Here is a 22,990-nt window from a genome sequence, read left to right as displayed (position 1 = left end):
TTTATATATTCAACATTGAATAGTTCTTCAGAAACATCTAGAAAGCGAAGAGTTACGAGCCTTATTTCTGATTGGATGGTCTCCTATCCTGCTACTGTTTTCAGTAGAGTTCCAGGAACCAAAGGTCATCTGAAGTGCTATAAATACCCTCAATTTTGTGTACATGCAATAACCTTGGAGTATAGCGTCTTTTCCATATTTCGCTCCTTTTCTCGTGTTCAAGTTGTCATGTAGAGTTAGCCTGGGGTCTTTAGAAGAGCTGGGGGAACTAATCCAAGCATTCAATCAAACGATTTATCAACCTCTCAGTATGATTTCACCGAGTCACTTCTACCCTCCGAATAAATGTTCTTAACATAAGCAATTGTGACCTTCAGTAAAACCATCGTTTTTATTCATGTTCTCGTTAATCCATAAGTATAGGTCTTATCTCTGCTTGTGAATCTGCACAATTATTATCTCATCAAACACCTGTCTCTATCCTCCCATCATCATCAATTATATTAACGCCATAATGAGTGATACTTTAAGTAGGGTAGTCACCTTTTATCCTTGCTGCATTTCTGTTTGCATATAAAAATGTGTGGAATATAATTACCCGAAACACTGATTGTTTTTAGCTTTTATTATCAACATCGTATTAACCTGGCCAGCTGGCAGAATACATACAAAGTAGGATATTTATTTCATTTACATCGTTATCGGTCGACCATAACGGAATGAGATACAGCCACTAAAAAAAACTTATTACCAACTGCAAAAGTTGTAAAAATGATGAGTCTGTGTAAATAGTGAGCAGTAGAAAGATCTCAGAATGCCTTATGAATTAAAATCTTAAAGTTCAATAATGTCTTAGAAGTTTTAAATCTGTTACCATCTTTATAAGTAATCAAAAGTAAAAGTAACGTATTGGGTTATGATCTTTTAAACAAAGTACTATCGTATGCAATAACGATTTGTATATGAAATTGCGACCCAAAGGATAGGTTGATAGAAACCATTTAACGGATAACTAACCGGCATCAAAATTTATCCAAATATTGATTACTATCTAACAAACATGAGACTTAACATAATGAAGGGTCGCGCTTCATAACATATAATAGAAAACATTTTTGGGATGCATTACCTTGGGAAGTAAATTCCCACAGAACTGAAAATAAAATAAAAACATCCGAAATAAAATTTAATCTTTGTATTTTTCTACTATTTGAATGAATGTAGTGTTATTGTCTTATTGTTCAATTGCAGAAGTCACATGTTTTGGCACACAGACTACGAGCTTCCACTGAATTCAGATGACATTTTCTACCTTGCTTAAATACACTACAATCCTTTGATGTTAATGAATCCCGGCATTCATCTGTAGAAAATTTTAAAAAAATGAATGGATGATGTGGACAACAAGAAAAAATTATGAGTAGATTATTTTGTAAAAAGATATTTATGTCTTATGTGCATTATTTTTGCCAAATAAATTATTTTGCTAAATTTTTGTTATGTTTTCTGTTTATGTGAATTCTAAGAGCAATTATAGAACCTATAAATTTGTAAAACTAGTTGATTCAAAGGAGGAGCTAAGTTGTTGATTTAGTTATACTCCTATTAAAGATATCTTCAAATTTACGAATGTGTGAAATTTTAGACGCATTCGAAAGCCAGTTTAGTGAGAGTTCGTGGATCCGTTTTCTCAGTGTTAGATAAATGAGCTTATTTCGAGGATTTCATTTCAAGCCCTAACATTCACCGTATTTGTCATTTTCCCCCAGCATATTAGGTTGCACTATACTGACGTGTTCAAAACAGACAGATTTGTGCAACTTCGAGTGTTTAACATGAAAACACCACTGAAAATTATATTCTTACATGCTGCGTTTACCCTCTAAACGAACGGAAAAGTGTTTAAAAGAGCTAGATAGTGTGCACTAATTAAACAATTGAAAACGAATGGATAAAAAGACTTGCGCTTCTACCACATTCCTTGCTTCATATCAGTTCTCTTGTATTTTCTATTTAATAGTATCCACATTTGATTACAAGGTCGCTTACTTTAGTTCCTGATTAGAATATCTATCACTCACATTTAAAAAAGTTATACAACATCACGATGAAGTAAAATAAACTTATCTTACAATTTCACATTCTTATTCCTCATAAATGTTCTTTGATCACAAACTAATATCACATTTAAAAAAACTTTTCGTATCGTGCTATTTTAAAAAGTATAGCTAATGGACTGAAACTTTAGTTAGTGTGAAGCAAGTATTCACTGTAATGGGATATCATTTGTAGAAACTTTAAATGAAGTAATATTTTGTTCATTGATATTTTAAGATTGAAAATTAAATAACCAATAACAATATATGCCTAATATTGTTTATAATTTTGAATATTTCATTCGATTATGTTCACATTCCGCTTCAGGAATCTGATTTATAAAGAAATGGGGAAAATGTTTTACGTTTTTTTAAAAAAATCATACCTTTAAGCAATCGATGATCTATCGTACATTTCTCTCGTCTAGTGATTGTTCGTTGAATACATTCACCTGGTTTTAATGATGAAGTAACCCATGGTCGAGTATAGAATATAATATGTTTCAATCTTTGTTTATTGTAACATGGACTATATTTTATTCGAGGTGATGAACAATTTTCACAATTAAATCTTCTTTCAGTTCTTTAATGAAAAATTAAAATACTTTATAAGAAACATTATCAATAAACAATGTACTTTTAATGACAAAATATTACAATATAAGTTTGATTGGATATTTCTTAATGTGAAAGGCCATAATAACCCTATAGATGGTAATATCTATTACTTATCAGAAGGGGTTTTGTGGAGATTTAGTATTTTCATAGTTGAAAGCATGAGTCAATTGAAGCTATACCACCATGGAAAACCTGGAAGCACTGGACGGCCACTTCGTCCTATTATGGGACTCCTCAGCAGTGCGTATCCACGATACCGCACTCGCGAGATTCGAACCCGGGACCTACCAGTCTCGAGCCAGAGTCCTTAACCGATAGACCACTGAGTTGGCATCCAATTCTGTTAATGTCTAACTTCAACTGATCCACGAAGTTGAGCAACCGCTCACTAATTGTCTTCAGTGAGTTCTTATTTCACAACAGACGTGGTTTGAACTTCACTGGTCACTGCTTCTCACTAGAACTCCTGGATGTACTTCTCGAAGTCAGTCACTATTACCGTTTATATCTTTAGACAAAAGCTGCAATGATCCATAATATCTTGTAATTTTATTGAAAGATACAGTTTTATATCTAGTTCATTGATAAATATATAAAACTACTTAAAACAGCGTAAAACATCCAGGTATAAGTATTCTGTATTTTATTTTAAAGATAAGTCTATAAACGTATGCTGTTGAATCAAACGACTTTCAAAAAATGGTAGTAGTACACTAAACGGTAATTATCTATATTCTATTGTAGTCAATATTATTTTAAATTTATCTGTTAAGTTGGATTAAGTAATCATTTAAGGAACTATGCGATCTTTGATGAAAATTCTGTTTCAAGTTTAATAGCTGTTTCGTCCTAAAAGGGACTCCTCAGCAGTGCGAATCCACGATCCCGCTCTCTGATAATAACCAACACATGCTCACTATTGACTGGCTCCAAGAGGTATTTCCTGGAGTTCTAGTGAGAAGCAGTGACCAGTGGAGTTCAAACAGGTCTGTTGTGAGATAGTAACTCACTGAAGACATTGGTGGATGTGTCGCTCAATTTCGTGGACCGGTTGAAGTCAGACATTAACACCGTTAGATGCTGGCTCATTGGTTTAGTGGTTAAGCGCTCGGGCTCGAGACTGGTAGGTCCTGGGTTCGAGTCTCGCGAGGCGGGGTCGTGGATGCGCACCGCTGAGGAGTCCCACAATCGGACGAAACGGCCGTCCAGTGCTTCCAGGTTTTCCATGGTGGTCTAGCTTCAATTGACTAATGATTTCAACTATTAAAATTACTATAATATCCACGAACTCCCTTCTGACAACAAACATCTTAATTAACAGTAACTGTAAACCATTTTTACTAGTAAAAATTAAACGTTTTTATATGAAAATTGAAAGGTCAACTAGACAGGTTAAGGTAAACTGTAACAAAGAAAGAAAATAAATAAAATACACAAAAACAATGTGATGATCACTCTGGATAATAAATCAGCATTACCAGGGTAGGTTAAGGGTAAGAACAAATTGTTTTTGAACACATAAAGGGGGTTACAATTTCCGTATAGCCAAGGCTTCAATAAACCTTAGTATACATCCTTGAAGACTTTTGTACAACACTACAAATGCTGACTTGACGTCGACCTTATGATCAGTTTCAACCAAATGTTTCACAATGGAGGAAGATGTCTGTATATCCTGTGATCTTATTTGACTATTGGAATACATTTGTTTCTGCAGCCATTTAGGTATGTGTTCCGCCACCCTTAATTGCAGATCACGATTGCTTCTCCCTATGTACGTGTTGCCGCACATACATATATCACATAATTCTGATAAACTCCGTCTTCTCATTGGATTATCGAAATTTACCAAAGGGACTAATTATCATGCTTGTGAATCAAGGCTATATCGAGGCAATACGCACAGTATGCACATATGCCAATTAGAGACTGACCAGTTGCAGTCCTAACACATCGATGGGAAGATTCAAACAAACAATACTAAATGAATTTAAAGGGACTAATTGTTTTAAAAATTAAACGGTAAAAAGTAATGAAAATGTATTTTGTTAGTTTTTCACTTGACTATTACTTTAGGCCAGCTAACAACATTTTTCTGAATCAATATAATATGATAAACTCAAATGAGAAGAACTTTTGTTAGTATAAACACACTCTTGTTCTGAAATCATGAAGAGGATTTGTAGGTGGATGATTTTGATGGAGTTTTGTTCTCTGAGCTGGATTGTTTGATCGTGAAGCTTTCATCGTTCTTCTGAACGACATTATCAGCACAAACCATCTAGCTCAGAGAACAAAACTCCATCAAAAACACTCTTGTTCAACTGAACTGCTCTTTTCTTGGAATTACATTTGTATAAAGTAGTATTGTGCCTATCTCTGAATAAATATTTCTACTATATCACTAAATGCTTTTTGAATTGTTTAACAAATAAGATTACAGGTAATATCTAAATGGTTTAGTAATTAACCAGTAGAATTACTAAGGAATATGTCTCTGTAAATTCAAATGTCTATTATCTGAAGCAGTCAGTGTGTTACTGTGTTTCGGCCGTGAAATTACCAGTACATGTGGGGAAGAGTAATCTGTTCATATTATAATTAATTATAATGTTATTAACAGTAGTTAAACCGTCGATTGATTCAGTTAAGCATAGATAAAGAGTTCTTTGAATTAAATATTAAATAAAATCAACGAAAAATTCTAAACCATCAAAACAGGTGAAGTTTATATACAATTTAATCGATTAGCATAACTAAAAAAGTTGATTACCGTTTTGTTTTGCAACAACCATTCACACTGACCACATATTCTGTAATCAAATTTAATTGATAAACCGTTTTCATTTGTGCTGATTTCATTGGGAGTTTTCTACAAGAAGTTATTGAATATTTGTTTCTGTATGCAGCTAAACAATTGCCACATTCAAATTTATAATTTTTTGTTTGAATTGAACATTCGAATCGTGGTTTTCCGTTAATATTTGGTGAGATTTTAATTAGCCGAGCAGTAATTTGGTCAACTGAGCGTGATCTAGTTAGTTTATCGCATTCGCGTACATATTCAAATGTTCCAATAGGACAGTCTGAAGAGGGAATATTAGTTAAATTGAAGTTTCTTCTTATGGGGTAGTATGAAAATGAAAGTTCGTAAGAGAAACAATGAAGTTACTTTCAAGAAAAAACAAAATCTATCTTATTAATAGTTTACAGCGCCCACAAAACCCTTAGTTATTCAACTTAAATTCAGTGAATCGTACGCATGTGTGGTTATTGTAAATTTTACGGATTCGATATCCCATCCTGAAAGGTGAGAGTACTACTGAAGGGCCTCTCAACAACATAATTGTCTCTATTTTCTACTGTGGTTAACAATGGTATTCAACAATTTCGTATCGTTTTATTTAAAACACTTTTGTAAGAAGGACATAGTTTCTAGCTGTAGTTTTCCAAGCAATACTGAATCCTAACATCTTGAAGCCAAAACTTCTTAAAGTTATGGATTAGCAAATGTTCATAATTTAATTTTTATGTAGTCAGTCAACCATTATTAATGCAGGTAATTTTAAGATGTAAACCTTTCTTTTCCTCGAATCTCTTAATCTTGTCAAAATTAAAAGAAATAATTGTTATAAAGTGAATGATAGATTTATATATCAAATCTTTAACAAAAATAAATTCTATGGAAATAAATTAGAAGTAACTTACATTCACAAATTGATAAATACTTTTTCATTTCAATAATACATATACGATTAATTGGATGAGACTTATAAATTATATGAGTATCTAATTTGTATCCAGTTGAATTACATTTTCCATTGAATATATTTATACCATAACAGGTACAAAGGCCACATGTTTTAGAGCATAACTAGTAAAAATACATGATATAAAATGTAAAATATGGATTAACTCTTTATTATATTTATTGTTAATGAAACCCTTTAATAACTTGTCATCATACTTGCAACATAAACCGGTTTGTAAATATCGCACAATTTAACAAGAATATATATAATTACACCATTATGATAATCTATGAAAGATTACGGTATCAAGTGATGAGACAGACCGAAGTATATGAAGTCTATGTGAATTCATCAAATAAGGGTCTATAGTCGAATTTCTAGATTCATAGGTTACATCTCTGCAAGGAAGTGATAAACATGTCTCAATATATTGTGAAAGTAATAACATTTACTCTAATTGTAGTGGATATCAAGGAAAAATATCCTTGAACATAATGAATATGATCGAAGAAAATTGGATAGGAACCTCATGTAGCAATAATGATCTGAAATGTTCACCAAGCACACACAAATAAATTAAATCAGTTATTGTGACGAAATATTAATTTCTGTTGTTATAAATTTGTTCACTAAATACGTAACAAAGAAAGTTTGGTATAGTGTCATTTGAATCATTTGGTGATTTATAATGTTTTTGATGCTATATTTCCCAAAAGAGATAATTTTTTTTATTTAAATAATTGATTTCCGAATTCATCTTTCTTTAAGTATCAGTTCTCTCTTTTTAAGTAACTCAGTGGTCTATCGGTTAAGTGCTCGCGCGCGAGACTGATAGGTCCTGGGTTCGAATCTCGAGAGGTGGGATCGTAGATGCGCACTGCTGAGGAGTCCCACAATAGGCCATCCAGTGCTTCCAGGTTCTCCATGGTGGTCTAGCTTCATTTGACTCATGATTTCAACTACATATAAAAAATAACTTTATTTTAATCAAATTAGTAATCTTACACAAAACTAAGGAAATTAAAATTTAATACTATGTGACCAACACTGAAATAATGGAAAAGAATAAAGGTTATATGAGTTTATTTTGGATCTCAAACTTTTTTATCCTAAACAAATTTATATCAATTTCACTTTTCATGATAAACCACAAAAATTTGAAGAAAAAAACCCAGAAAAGTTCATAAATAAACACAATTAATATAACAAAATAATTTTTACCCTGCTGAAAACTTCATCTTTACACTTCCTTTGATCATCTGCTAGCTGCGCTTCACACCATAAAGATGATTTTAGATTATTACAGTTATTTAGATTCCTTATTGGTAAATCACGATATCTTGGATTACTACAGGGAGTATAACCTTGCCAATTTTGTTTTTGACAAATACCCGATTGTGATTGGATGTAATATTCAACATTGATAAGTTTAGAACAATGTAAAGAAGTTTTAAACTTCGGGGACTCTGAAGGATAGCCATAATAGTTTTTGTAGACTTTACATTCACATTTAGAAATTTCTGTCAATTTTGGGCTTGAACAAGCTGTTGAAAAACGATTAAAATGATCATTAGGTAATGACAACTGATTATTGAAAACAATAATGAACAAGAACATAGTACTTATTTGATTGTTATCTGATAATATGGAGGCTTTTACTATAGCTCTCTTCACACACTCATCCTACCAATGATATTTAAATGCACTTAAAAAAAGCACCTCTCCAATGTGAAACTATTAGCGGAAATATAATCCACAATGGATTTCGTACCACGTTTAATTGGTTTAGGAAACAATCATTTTCAGAGTAATTCATGTTACATAACTAACTGTTTGTTTATCCAATAGTACTATGAAGTCTTTTATTAAAATCTTTATTTACCTTTGTGTTCGTGTATCAAAGAGCTTACATTATGATAAATAATCCAGGAAATATAACCAATAAGGGTATTTGAGAAATACTTAAGTAATGAAGTAATATTTAGGTAGAGAATTAAAATAATTTGACCGGACGTTGAACACTACTTGACATATGAGCTAATGACTTTATCCAGAACGGGTAAGAAAGTTTTACTGTCAGATCACCTAGCTCAGAGAATGCAAATTTACCAAAGAGTTACGGTATCCTTGTAATTATTTTAATAATTAGCACTAAATGTACGATTAACAAAACAGTGATTAAAGCGTAATTAGTAAGTAAACTCTTCTCGTAAAGTCAGGACAATATAATTTTTAATAAAAGTTACTTTTATGATAATTAGCAATAAGATTATAGAGATTAATTGAAGTAAGTTGACAAGTGGTAAATCTGTCGAAGCGTCCTGTCACACGACTGAGATACGCGCGAAGCGAAAGTTAGTAAAACAATGATTTGTCTAAAAGGCAATTCTTTACTGAGGAATAAACATAAATTAGTTACAAACCTCAACTCGTAAGGTATATGTAGCGCTTAGCGCGTTTGTAAGTCAGAAAGAAAAATGACTTCTTGTTATGATAACATAAAGAATAATTATGACATAAGATAGTGCAAATGACAGCTTTGTAGAATCTTGATAACAGTTTATCAATACGTAAATAGGGAACTAACAGCAAACAAACTTAGAAACCTTCTCACTGAAACAAAGACTTAAGGACTATACAAAACTGAAAATGTTATAGGCATTGAGAGAAAGTAACTATAATGATAAATACAGTTAACGTTATAAGTACATATAAGTATTTTAGAATATTAAATGACAAAATCGCCGTACAACATACATGTAGAAATTGTTAGGAGTAGAACTATTTACTGAATATTGGTAAGTAGCATAAAATAATACACAAAAATGAGTCGGTCAGGAGAGAATAGGGACAGAGAACTTAAATTAACATAACATTAAGTCTGAAACATTTGTTGCCTTTGAGCTGAATCAATCGAATCATGTCACATAGATCTCATTCTAAATGGCAGAAACAATATAATCTCCTCGACTTGAATAAAAACGGTTGATCATGGTTGCTCTCTGTATATACCGACATTAAACAACTTTTACGGGAAAAATTTCATCATATACTCTATAATAAATATTTTTGAACTCACTGTGTTTGCAAATTTTGCTGAATGCTAAACACTTTCTAGTATACATGGGCGAAAAGACTGAATCGAATTGCTGATTAGTTTGTTGCGGAATAAAACCAGTCAAATGCTGTTGATGATTTTGTTTATGGTCTAGTTGCTTGATAGCTAAAAGATCTACTTTGTACAACATACATTTGGTAGTTTTATCAATTATATTTGAATCAAATTCATGTGATATAGAATAAATGAAACTTAGGCAGTTAGTTTGATTAGCGCAAGCTAATTTACATGAAGCTAATGTAAGTGTTGTTGATATAGTTTTAAATAGAAAAGTGTTCAAAATATGTTGATCATTTTCAGCACATGGGTAATTTGCACTGATCATTTGATATCTGATATTGTTCAGTTCACAACCTTTAGAAAAAAAGGAAGAGTATAAAAGTGGTCATCGCAACAGAATTAAATTTAGACGTAAAAGCAATTGGATACCAACTCAATAGCCTAAAGTTTGAGCTCTCGGCACGGAGCCTGAAGGTCACAGGCACTATCCGCTGTGATGTCAAGGATGATTGCCGCTGGGGAGTCTCACTGCTTTCTGACTTTTAATAGTTATTTAAATTAGGCCGGTTCGTGATCCTAGTAACTGAATAATTTCAAATGTTGTAAAAATATTCCATAGATTTGTAACTTGATAGGCTCTACCCTTTCCTGTTTTTAATATTATTACGACAGTTAAAAGTGTAAATACTGTTGGTTGTATGATGATCTTTTGAGTACTTTCAAACAGACTGTAGATTAACTCGATTAAAAAGTAGTGATTGTCATGTATTTTACCTGTCAATTATTAAGCAATATGATTACCAACTACAAACACTGAGTTATACGACCGGACTAGTGACGCACAAAACAGTACGAGCAGCCTAGAGTCAACTTTGAGTTGCTATTGGTCCTCTGAGATAGAAGCTTCTCGCCTAAATTAGCCAGTTCAGTCCAGAGCACTAAAATCAGCCTCCACGATACGAATCTTGTATTTCAAACATACGCAGTTTATATACAAATAAATTAGACCGAATCATATCATAAATCAGAAAATAACAATTATACAGGATCAAACGTAAAAGTGGCTGTGATTGTGAGAGACTGTTACTGATGAATTGGGAATATCTTAAGAATATTAAGTTGTATGATAATAGTCAATAGGTTAAATAAAAGCTTATAATGAAAGGAATATAGTTATCTAATAGGAATATATGTATATTTTAGTTCATAAATAATTCTTAGCAGTCACCATTCATTTATTATTCTCCCGGATATAACAATAATAAACTTAGATAAATTAAAGAATACGCTCAGTATAAAAACATACCTAAACAACGACGACATGTTCGACGACATAATAAATCAGATAATCGACTAGATTTCTCACAGATACGTTTTGACGATCGACTAAGTTGTAGACAGTTTTCAGAAGGAAGTAAATCGATACAATCTGTTATTTGTCCTACTGTAGTTAAGATATGTTTTGATGATTTAGGTTCAACTTGTTTCATATTTTCCGATTTTTCTGGTTTATTACATTGTACTTGTAAACGTCGTATAGACTCTTGACATTCACAATTATGAACTTTGTAAACTTTGACAGTCACTTTCATTTTACCGTTCTTGCATTCGGAATAGTGAAGAATATTTTTCGGACATTCTAAAAAAATTGAATATAAAACTTAATCGTTATTAGGATAAACAAGAAAATATAAGGTACCATAGTTGAATTCATAGATCAATTTAAGCTAGACCACCACTGAAAATCTGGAAGAACTGGGTGGCCATTTCGTCCTAGTAGTGAACTCTTCTGAAGTGCTCATCCACGACCCCGCATGCGGTACTCGAACCCAGGACCCTGGGTCGCTATGGTAGTGTAGTTTATTAGAAATTTCTGAAATCCTGTTTTTCTGTACAGATTACAACTATTTGATATTTTTGTCCATAGTCTTTGAGACAAGAACTTCTGTTGTTTCTTATCACTGATATTTCCAAATTATTTTGTAAACATAATAAACAGTGTAGGTTGTAGTGAAGTACTTTTATTTCGTCTCCTCTAAACCTCTAAACATAAGCATGAGACTGATAAATGAAATATTTAACAAATGCTATTTCGTACGAAACACTGATTAGTTAGTTAGGTTTACTGGTGAAGAGTGATTAGAATTACTTCCTACAGTCATAAAATGTCAATTTGTATAGGAAAGAACTAAGCAATACAGATTATCGCGTAATCAACAGCAAGAAAGATGTGCGAAATTAATATAATTTCTCTTAGTCAAATGATGAACTTGATGGTAGTTACATAACAGCAATCAAATCAGTAATCAAAATAACAACACCTCAAGATGACATAAACATTTTCTCGAAGTAAAAGATCGGTTCCTATACTCGATTTTTTTTTAAAACGACTTGACAAGTAATAAGTGTAAATGTGAAGTGAAAATATAACCAAAATGAACCATGGACGTGTTGTTGTTCGATGACGACATCTTTTTCGGGTTTAAAAAACACTTGACAAATGTAGTTATTAATAACTGTTTCAAACAAAATCAATCTATTCAAAAATTTCACTGATAAGCTTATACATAGTTTGTACGGGGTTTTAAATGAAATCCAGAAATTACATTGCCATTTTGTTTCTTCAATTAGTTACTTATTAATTGCTGGGTTTAATTTATTATACAAGTTGCCATGGCAAGCAACTAGCTGAATAATTAAAATTATAATCCCCTAACATAATGTATTTACTCTATACAAACTTTTCTAAAATTATAAAGTATTACAAGTGGTTGGAAGTTCATCATAGGTAACTTATTTACAATACAGTCATTTTGGGGGGGAAGGAGGAGGAAATCTAGAATTCTATGCCGGCGTCTCAGTGTGTTTCAATGTTTTTAGACTTTTATAGACTTGTAATTAAGTCTATTAAGTCTATTAAGTAATTGTTATGACGTACTTACAACTCGTTATTGTATATGAACGTGCAATGATACCGAAAATACGTACGAGCAGTCTTGGGTGCTATTCGGTCCTTCCCATCTGCCTAGCCCAACCCGTTAAGTCCAGAACACAAATAACAGCCTCAGAAATATGAATCCTTATTCACAAGCATACTGGGTTATATATACTAACCAAACAGACCAAAATATACCAAAAATAGAAAAATAACATTTGTACAGTAATTGGCCAATGTGGCTGTAGCTAGGGTGAAAGTAATCAATAATAATAGTTCCAAGGTCAAAATAAAGGTTATGATACGAGGAACACGGAACAATTAGGTCACTTATTTAACAACTATCCAATAGGGAATAGGCATATTATATTTGTCCATAAATAGACATCAGATTTAGGTTACTCATTTAACAACTATCCAATAGGAATAGGCGTATTACATTTGTCCATAAATGGACCTCAGATTTATGATTCATAATTCGCCAGGGGATACAACGGTAATATTGTTGAAGTACACGCTATGAGATCCCAAACATTTTGTGTAATTGTAAAAAGTACCTTTTAATTACTTAATACATTTTAGCTCTTTTAACATAAAAGTCAGTTTACCTTATAGTTTATGTCATATAGAGTCAAAGACAACCTATGACTTTACGATTCATAGGACTTACTGGTAAAACTAGTTTCTCGCTTGTACATAAATAACTTTCTGGGTAACAACTAAAAATGTTCACTGTTTACAGCAGCTGATTAACAGGGGATAAATATTTTTAGGGAGATACTAAATAATAGTTGCACTTCATGTATATGAAGACTAATTACCTCATTGTTAAGAGAACAATCACCTTTTTCTAACAACAATATTAAGTAAAACTACACTATACTGACAGCCTTGAGTAAATCGATTGGAATTAAAATAGAACCCGTTGAATTTTGCGCGTAAATGTTAGTGAAGAGCAACACGTATATGACCTGGTGTCTAAATTAGATTACAAAACTTTTCGGGTATAAATCCAGTTGATGTGTTTGGAGTGATATAATTCATAGCCGAGGATGTTTGCATAAATAGGTATTAATGTTAATCCAAATGTTAATCCGAGTTCTTTAAGATTGAAAAAATGTTACAAAGCATTATTGGATTGTAGCTGATATTAATTCCTGATGAAAACCTTAATTCTAATTCATAATCCGAATTCATAACTCTAGCTTATATCCGAGTACTTAACCCTAAAGTCTTCGCATTATAGTTGATGTCATTCGGTAGCAATAACCCAACTCATAAAATAAAGCTTAACCTTTTTCCTTTACTACAAAGAATAATTCAGCATATACTGATTAATTATTTATATTAAAACTATCATTACATTAGTACTATTATTACATTTCACCATTAGTTGTTTCATAACTTAACACAGTTTGATTGACTGATACGTTTCTCAAAGTCGTAAGTATGCCATAGTTTTACCGAGTATTGTTATAAAGTAAATATCCAACATTATTTCAGTTTTAAGATTACTTACGGACAATATTTTCTTTCATTGTTTGTTCTATTTTACATTCATATTTATATTTACCAGACGATAATTTAGTTTTGATAAGTTTTTCTCTAATAACATAAATTTGTAGTTTATTTCTGTAACCAACACATTTCTTTTGTAATCGAACAGGAAGACAGCTGCATAGTTGTTTTTCTATTAACATTGGTGGTAAATTGTGACAAACACAGTTGGATTGTTTCCATCTATGCACTTTGATGGCTTTGTATGATCGACCATTTTCAGCAGGTTCACATGGACTAATAGAAGTTTTGGTTTTAGGACAGACTAAAAATATTAAAACAGAAAGTGCTAAGTAGTCACTGTATTGCTAGCAGATCAATGAAACTAGAATAACTGTTGATGATTATACTGAGACTACTAAAAATAATTTTCCATGGTCAATATGTACTCAGATATAAATGTTGTTTTAAGTATGTAAACATTTAGTGGACTCGAAATTAATGAGTCCTTTTTTATCATAAAATCTTATAAGCAGTTGGAAGTATTTCTTATACAAAGAAGGATTATTCTGATAAGTTGAGGAATTCATTTTCATTCATCTTGTTAATTAATTGTATCCAAACTGCTGAAACTCTGTTACGTAGTTTGCAGCACAGAAGAATGGAAAATCATGGAAAAGGAGAATGAATTCTGTGTCCGATTTGTCATGTCCTAATCCCCGGCAAATAACACGTGACTAGATTGCCAATCAGAACACCGGGTCATATGACCTTGACGACGTGCTAAGCCAATGACGCATAAAACAATACGAACAGCTTAAGGTTCTAATTGGTCCTCTGAGATAGAAGCTTCTCGCCTAAATTAGCCAGTTCAGTCCAGAGCACTAAAATCAGCCTCCACGATACGAATCTTGTATTTCAAACATACGCAGTTTATATACAAATAAATTAGACCGAATCATATCATAAATCAGAAAATAACAATTATACAGGATCAAACGTAAAAGTGGCTGTGATTGTGAGAGACTGTTACTGGTGAATTGGGAATATCTTAAGAATATTAAGTTGTATGATAATAGTCAATAGGTTAAATAAAAGCTTATAATAAAAGGAATATGAATATACATACAATACAGTTACTTGGTAGTTATCCAATAGGAATATATGTAATAAGAGTCCATAAATAAGCCCTAGCAATTACCATTCATTTATTCTTCATTAGGATAAAACATAATTATTTAACTTTTCAACTAGTATGATGTCAGAATTACTAATGCTAATTATTCGTATCAGTTCAAATAGTCTACCTATTATAAACCAAGTCTTGTGAAAATCACAACTAAAGCTATGGAGTTTTCCAGACATTGAACAAACCATCGATTAGTATAAAAGTATTCATGAAGTGAGGATGTAAAATTTTTGTTTACAGAGATATGTTAAATAAGATAAAAGTGATCAAATGAAATGTTATGTAGAAATACGTACTTATTTTCCTTACAGATTCTATTACATAATATGGACGACATTTGGCATCAGATAATTTATTTAGTCGATTTAATTTGGTATATTCATATGGAATTCCAACAATTTCTAATCTCACTTTTAGTTTGTAATTCATTATTACTCCAGTTTGTCGATCACATTTATTCTTGGTTGTTACAGAATTATTAATGATGACTGATTCATCACAACCACATGCTTCAAAATATGATTCATAATACCGACGACAATCACAATCTTGGATTTTCCAATTAACTTTTTCAACTAGTCTGTAAATTAAACCAGGATCAACTTTATCATTTTCATAGTTTCTTTGTTTTACAGAAGCTTCACCGTTGAAACGTCTACAACTATGATAAGTTATTGATGGTTTATTTGGACAAGCTTGAATAAATGTAAAAAAAGCACAGGTAGTAATCGTAATATTGTAAGTAAAGTAGAAGATAATGAGAAGTAGTGTTGAGATTGTGTAACTGTTTTTATCATGCAAAAGAATAATCTGTATATACCTAGACCATCACTGATAATAGTTCTTTTTATCTGAACCTTAATGCTTACTGACTAATCTATGTAATATACATACATTAAAAGCATAAAGCTAGTTGATGGTAATATTTGCTTAGTAATTATGTGGTACGAGTTTAGATTGTCATTTCTTTACTTGAATAAGAGATGGGAGAGAAACGAATTGGTGTTAAGTAATCGTTCGAATGAACTACCGTGAATTGTCACCGTATTTTTACCATACCGCTATGGTAAAACAGAAGAATTCCAAAGAGTCTTAGAACAGCATTGAACTAAAGCACACTACAAAACAATTAACTCGTTTCAGAATGTTTTAGTTCGTATAAAGGATAAGATCCCCTTTCTGGAAACACAGAATAGCGTATACAAAATAGGGTGTGTCGGGTGAGATTCCTTCTACATAAGAGATTAAACTCATGAAGTCTTGATTCGAGCCAAAGAATATCTTAAGTACACAAAACACCACCAAATAATCCTGTGGAATTTGAAAGACTCAAAATTAGATCGGGAGTAACAATGTATGGTATCTTCAATACTCGTGAAATCGAAATGGAAAAATATCAAAATAATAAAAGTAGTCTTCTCCAACTGCAAAGAAAGGAGAGTGGCAGAATCTTATTATACATTTGCTAAATTCTGCCGATTTCAATAGAAAAGAAGGCCTTACTATCCATTCGACTTGGACCACCTATCCTAGTTAATAACATTTACGCCACGGTGATTTTTGTATTTTCTTATATTAAAAACTTTTTCATCCCGCTTCATCCAATAAAATGAATAGCTTTAAAAGGAAGCTATTGCTTGTTATTTTTTGAAAAACAATATGAAGCGTTATAATATTCAGCCTTTCTTCAAACCCTGAACTTTAATTATTCACTTAGCACTAGGTAAATGGTCTGCCAATCTTAACTGACAAATATAATTTAATAAATTTCATAATATTGTTTCTTGAATGGTTTACTGACGCGATTGAGTCCGCAGGATTTTTTCAGTATGCGGACACAAGGTGTTCTCACCGGTCAGCCTCCAAGGGTAATGTATATGTCTATTTACATTGTGATTCTACCATACCTAAGAGGTGTTTTAAAAATTCTTAAGATTAAGTACTCGTGACATAGTGAACGACTATTTTATTTCAACACTGATATATTTTATATACAACTCTACAATGTAAGTTTAATTCGTAATAATTATGTAATTCAGTTAATAAAATTATTAAAGTAATAACTCACTTATTGGTTGAAAATAATAAGAAACTCGTTGAACACAAGAACCACCATGAACTTTAGAATCAAATACTTTTTCTTCGAAGACTTTTACATCGTTGTGTTTACAACCAACATAATTCGATGTACGATTTCCTTTACAGCCTTAATTAACGATTTTAGAAATATAAAAAGAAACTTTACTATCTGAAGGTGAAATGAAAAGGGATCACATTGACACAAACAAAGTGTGGCCTAGATTTTGAATTTGCTTCAACTTTGATTTACTAAATCCTATCATTAAATATGACTACAGATTCGAAACGCGCCTACCTGCTTTGGTTTAAGTAGCTGAGTAATGTCACGAGCTCTAAATAAATATTATCTTAATGCTAAGTATAAAAACCCGAATTCGGTAAAATTAATTGCACGGATAGTTAATGTTTTACAGAATTTTCATTGAAACTTCATTTAATCTTTCCATGTGGTTGACTGCGTTGTGGCCTGAAAAATACAGGGCAAACGCTATGATCATGGTCGAGAATATACTGCTTTACATAGCATTAGTTTTATTGACGAACTAAAGAATGATTGCTTTGTATTTATGGAAATTAGAATGTTATGGAGTAATAGAATGGCGTTATTATATTTTTGCTTCAGCCATACCATATTCATTCAATAAAGTTATTGGAAATGGTTTCTTAACAAGAGTCAAAGTTTTTGTCATTATCTTATGGAAACATAACAATGTAGTGAATGGAAATTGTTCTGTAATCAGCTGGCTAACCTATAAATATTCACTTGTCTCAGGGAACAACGTTTGTAATATCTTCATTGCTCAGTGTTTATTATGGATGACCTTACTAATCTCTTGTAGTTGTTATTTGTTGGACATTCTGAACAGTGAACTACATAAAAAACAAAGCTTCATGTCAATCAGTTATTAATAAATTAATTCGGGAAACTAAGTATTCACAAAAGATTCTTGTGCTCAGCTCTGATACATAATTTCTCTGTGGTATTTATTGACATAACTCTGCTTTCATAAACCAAAGTACTGTACTATACTTCATGGCCCGTGACAAATGATCCACGTAACGAGGCGTAAATCCGCACCACAAATCACCTGGCCCAGATAAATTACCTCCGTCTTTTTTAATATTGTGGCAATCTTCTGGTTTAGGAAATGACTGAGTTGTTTACAAAGGTCTCTCTGGCAGTTAAGGAGTGTTCCAACATCTTGGAATGATTTGATAGTTGGCCTTATCCTCAAAAATGGTTCACGTTGATTCTGCAACAACTATCGCGGAATAAGTCTACTTCTGATTGCGTCCAAACCATTGGCTTCTGTCATACTTCGTAGACTGTTGAAAATCCGAGAAAGATTGACTTGGGAGGAGCAGGCTGGATTTTGTCCTGGTTGAGGATGTGTTGATCATATCTTCACCCTCCGCCAAATGCTAGAACACCGTCATACCTATCACAGGGCAACGATCCTATTGCTTCTTGACAATGGGGTCGCCTTCGATTCATTGAACAGAACTGTTCTCTGGGATCGTCTATTGAACAAGAGTGTTCCTGAGAAGTTTATTAACAGCTTGAAAGCCCTGTATATAAAGACCTCAGACAGAGTGAGGGCATCTCTCTCTGTTGTTCCATTCGAGCAGTGGGGTTAGGCAGGGTTTCTCAATCTTATCATTTCTCTTCAACTTTGCCATCGATGACGTTCTGGAAACAGCTGTGATGGATGTAGGTAATGGTAGTTTTGATCTGTTGCCTGGAGAAAGGCTTCTCGATTTTGTGTATGCGGATGATATTGTCTTGATGTGTGATGATACTCAAGGCACGTAATCCACACTTAATCAGTTGACAATCGGTGTTCGTAGGTTTGCCATGTGTTTTCTAGCTTCTGCGTGCAAAGTACTTTTACAAGACTGACAGGACCCTGAACCTATAATCACTCAGTAGTGAACAGATAGAATTAGTCGAGAAGTCCGTGTATCTGGGTAGCTGCGTAAGTACTAGTGGTGGCGTGAGTGATGAGATCAATTCAAGTATGGTGAAAGCCAGAGCGGCTTATGTCAATCTGCGACATATTTGACGCCTTTGTGATATTAGTCTGGCTGTAAAAGGTTGGATCTACACAGCGTCAGTGAGAGCAGTTTCTCTCTATGATTATGAAACCTAACCTCCCAGAGATGAAGATGTTAGACGGTTCTATGTGTTTGACCATCATTGTATCCGAGGAATTGTTGACATTCAATAGCAGAGGTTTGGCATCGGGTGTTCGGTAATTGGTGACACCATCTTAAAGCATCGACTTTGGTGGCTTGGACATGTCATACCAATGTCGTTCCAAAGAATTCCACGTCGTGCATAATTGGCCAATGCTGGAACTCGTTGGATAAAGTAAAGAGAAAGACAGTGTATGACATGGTGTCGTGGTATCAAAGAAAGATGTATAGGACTGGCTTCTGATGAACCCTCAAGACACCCTGGTTGAGATCCTAGAGATGGTGCAACACAGTGGCTTAACGTTAACAGAACTGACTCGGATTGGAAGCCAATTATAATCCTACTATAACTTTCTTTTAATTTCTTCATATAAAATAGAGTAACTGCTTCAACTAAAATAACCATTTCCGGTTGTATTTTTTCTAACTGAACTGTTTTTCCCACTATTATTATTTCTATTATTTTATCATCATTATACTGTCATACTGTTTTCTATTCAGCTTTATTCTTTTCTAAGAAAATCAATTTTTCGTTCTCCATCGCTTCACAACCAAATTTTCATTGTGTAGCCCATATACATTTTGGTGCCCCTTGTATCAATGTTTATGCGTTCAAATAAATAAATTTCAAACATATAATCAATAAAGTTTCTTATCTCTAATAGTAGTGCATTAAGATGATATACACAATTTTGCTTCTGTTCAAGTCTCCAGTTTTTAATTCATCATACACTTGAATAAAGATAACCAGTAAAATGAACATGTGCCAAGAAAAGCATTTGAATCAGGGCAATATATACAATTTAACTTACAACAAGTTTGATGTTTGACCGTTACAAAACGTTTACATGTGCATCTTTGAGGAACATAATTAACTATTGTTATACGCTCCTGACATGTTAAAGAATCACAAGGTGATTTGAATATTTTTGGACGTTTACAAGCTAAGTTCCAAAAGAAAAAAATTCATCAATTTTAATGGAAATAATAAATTTCGAAATGAATTACATGTAAGATAATAAAGTAAGATATAAATTCATTAGGGTACAACAAGTACTTTTTTTAATTTTAAGGAATTACGTTTTTCTGCAGTTGATATTCAGGATTGAATTATGTAAGTCTCCGTTAGTATTTGTACTGCTTCAATGTATATCTAGATATTGTTTGCATTTATGATTTGATAATAAGTTGAAGCAATCTAAACCCACTACAGATAGTATTAAATTTCTTACTCTTTAAAAAATAGTTTAGTGACTTTCAGGATACAGTAACATGATGGTTTACGATAGATTTTTATTGGTTTTGAGTATTTGTATGAATGTCAAAGCTGGGATCTAAATCTCTTCAGTTTATGAGTAATAAATAAAACAATGTGTGGGTACCTGATTCGCTTATATTCAACATTCAAATTATTAAAATAAGTGACTTATGCTATGCGTGGATTTATCAGATAAATATTGATGATTGAATAGGTTCTGACTTGAATTACAACAAAACATTAACACTTAATAATTGACCTTATTATTTAATCTAAAGATAGATTATCACATGTAAGTGCCTTAACTGTGAACAGATATGATCATAGTCTTAGTGTATCACTTTTCATCCTATTTTTACTTTTGATCTTTTGACGTTTGCTAATTAAGTGTTTGTTTGTCTTCATGAAACATTAATGCTGTACTTTGAATTTACAGTTTTGAACAAACTGATGACTTTTCTTACTCATGGTATTAAACCTTTAAGACTGAACGTGTGAGCTAACATTTAATGATCTTTTTATGTCACATTTATCTAGTTCCTCATGTCAATCGACTTCTATCGATTAAGTTGCAATATGATCACTAGTTTAAGCACTAACTTCTAAACCACTGAAATTTTGTGACGCGGGTTCAAATCACACAAGGAGCATCGTCTTCAATATTCCAGGTATGCCTTCTTACTGAATACCAACTATCACGAAATTTTGGTTCATCGTTTGCTGTCGGATACCTCTAACAAGTTAACATCAAGATGTTAGTATTGAAATTTATTTATTTATTTGATCTCATGCTTGTGGTTTACTATATGTTTCATAGATTTATGTTATATGTTGTAGGACATTTTTTAGGAAGAAATCCAGCGGTTACAATTCATTGTTTCATTGTTGTAATTTCATGTCCTTTTATGGTACTGGGTTTTTTAAATTTTGTGAACATACTTGTCTCTTCATACAATTGATTACCCTCATAAATGTAAGTAAACCGAGAACAATAATATTCATGAATACTTTTGCTTTTGTTTTATTTGAGTTTTGACTTCTACCTTCCTTTAGACTTCATATCTCTAAAAACGTTATATCACTATAAATATGTTCTCGTAGAAATATGTTCTAAAAGATGTAAAATTTGATTATTTATAAAAGAATACCATATTGACTTACCCAACTTTTTATGTACATCTCTTCGTTGTGGTAGACATTCACCTTCAAGGAGTCGTTCAAAATGATAATGATAAACTATGAGATCATCACCGAAACACGTTTTAGTGTTATGCTTTTTAGTACATCGACATCGAACAATTTTATCAGTTTGTTTAGTCTAGAAGTGTTAGAAATTTGAAAGCGTACATAAGTTTAAAAAAAGTCATTTCAGTCAGTTGTAAAAATTGGATTTTAAAGAATCTGTGATAAAAAGTTAGTCTTATCAGAGATAAATTGCAAAAGAGTTTTAACTCACAGAAATCATGATGACAGTTAAACATGAAGGTGGTAAGTTTTATTGGGTCATTACCTCATGAAATGATTGCTTTATGCTAAAACAAAACCAAACGATTTTGAAAAATTGTCCCAATAGCCCATGTGTTAAACCATTTAGGTTTTTCACAGTGATGACAAATACATTGTACAGATCTTCAACTGTACTACCTTTGTCAAAAATATTCCACATAGCTCAAGAAAATTCTAACAGTAAATTATTAAAGGAATATTCGAGCATGAATATTCTAACAAACACTGACTATCGATCAAGAAAAAAGATTTCATTCAAATAAAAATGTTAGGAACCGATTCACCTCATTATTGGTTTTAGCTGAAGTTAATTTTAACTTGATTCTTACATGTTAAAAGCGATGAACAATAGTGTCATCTATGTGATAACTATTATGAATCATCCTATTATTACTGGAGGTCTCATTCGGGAAAAACTACTCCTGTATGCACTGATATGAAAAGTTTAGTCTATTTTTTTACCATATTATTTGCAGATTACTGGTTCTCTTTTTATGGCGAAAGTAATTTTGTCTCGTAAATCTTATCTATTTTCGGTTAAAGACAAACTGAAATTAAGCAATATCATAATATAGCTTTCAGCTAAAGTTTATTATCGTTTGATTTGTCCCATTTGCACAGCATGTTTAACCATTATATGATTTACAAATGGACATTTGCCATAAATATGAAAAAATTTAATACAATAGTATTTACTTTAATTATTCGTTAAGTAGTAATAAATTTCAAACTGTTGATTCATTGGT

General features: G+C 32.2%; 1 protein-coding gene across 1 annotated transcript in view; it reads right to left on the bottom strand.

Moving 5' to 3' along the window:
• Window positions 1-2,420: 2,420 nt before the first annotated feature.
• The window catches only part of Smp_157690 (putative von Willebrand factor type A domain-containing protein), a gene marked incomplete at both ends in the record, with an annotated part of 123,574 nt that continues 103,004 nt past the window's right edge, over window positions 2,421-22,990 (bottom strand). The window contains 10 exons of the mRNA XM_018789482.1: window positions 2,421-2,679; window positions 5,488-5,800; window positions 6,423-6,588; window positions 7,688-8,010; window positions 9,717-9,938; window positions 10,891-11,223; window positions 15,502-15,900; window positions 17,274-17,411; window positions 20,293-20,424; window positions 21,900-22,056. Of these exons, the coding sequence (XP_018654921.1) occupies window positions 2,421-2,679; window positions 5,488-5,800; window positions 6,423-6,588; window positions 7,688-8,010; window positions 9,717-9,938; window positions 10,891-11,223; window positions 15,502-15,900; window positions 17,274-17,411; window positions 20,293-20,424; window positions 21,900-22,056 (2,442 nt within the window). The remainder of the gene's footprint in view (window positions 2,680-5,487; window positions 5,801-6,422; window positions 6,589-7,687; window positions 8,011-9,716; window positions 9,939-10,890; window positions 11,224-15,501; window positions 15,901-17,273; window positions 17,412-20,292; window positions 20,425-21,899; window positions 22,057-22,990) is intronic.

The sequence above is a fragment of the Schistosoma mansoni genome, chromosome W (genome assembly GCF_000237925.1).
Source record: "Schistosoma mansoni strain Puerto Rico chromosome W, complete genome".
Classification (NCBI taxonomy): Eukaryota; Metazoa; Platyhelminthes; class Trematoda; order Strigeidida; family Schistosomatidae; genus Schistosoma; species Schistosoma mansoni.
This window is presented reverse-complemented; position numbering and strand designations above follow the sequence as displayed.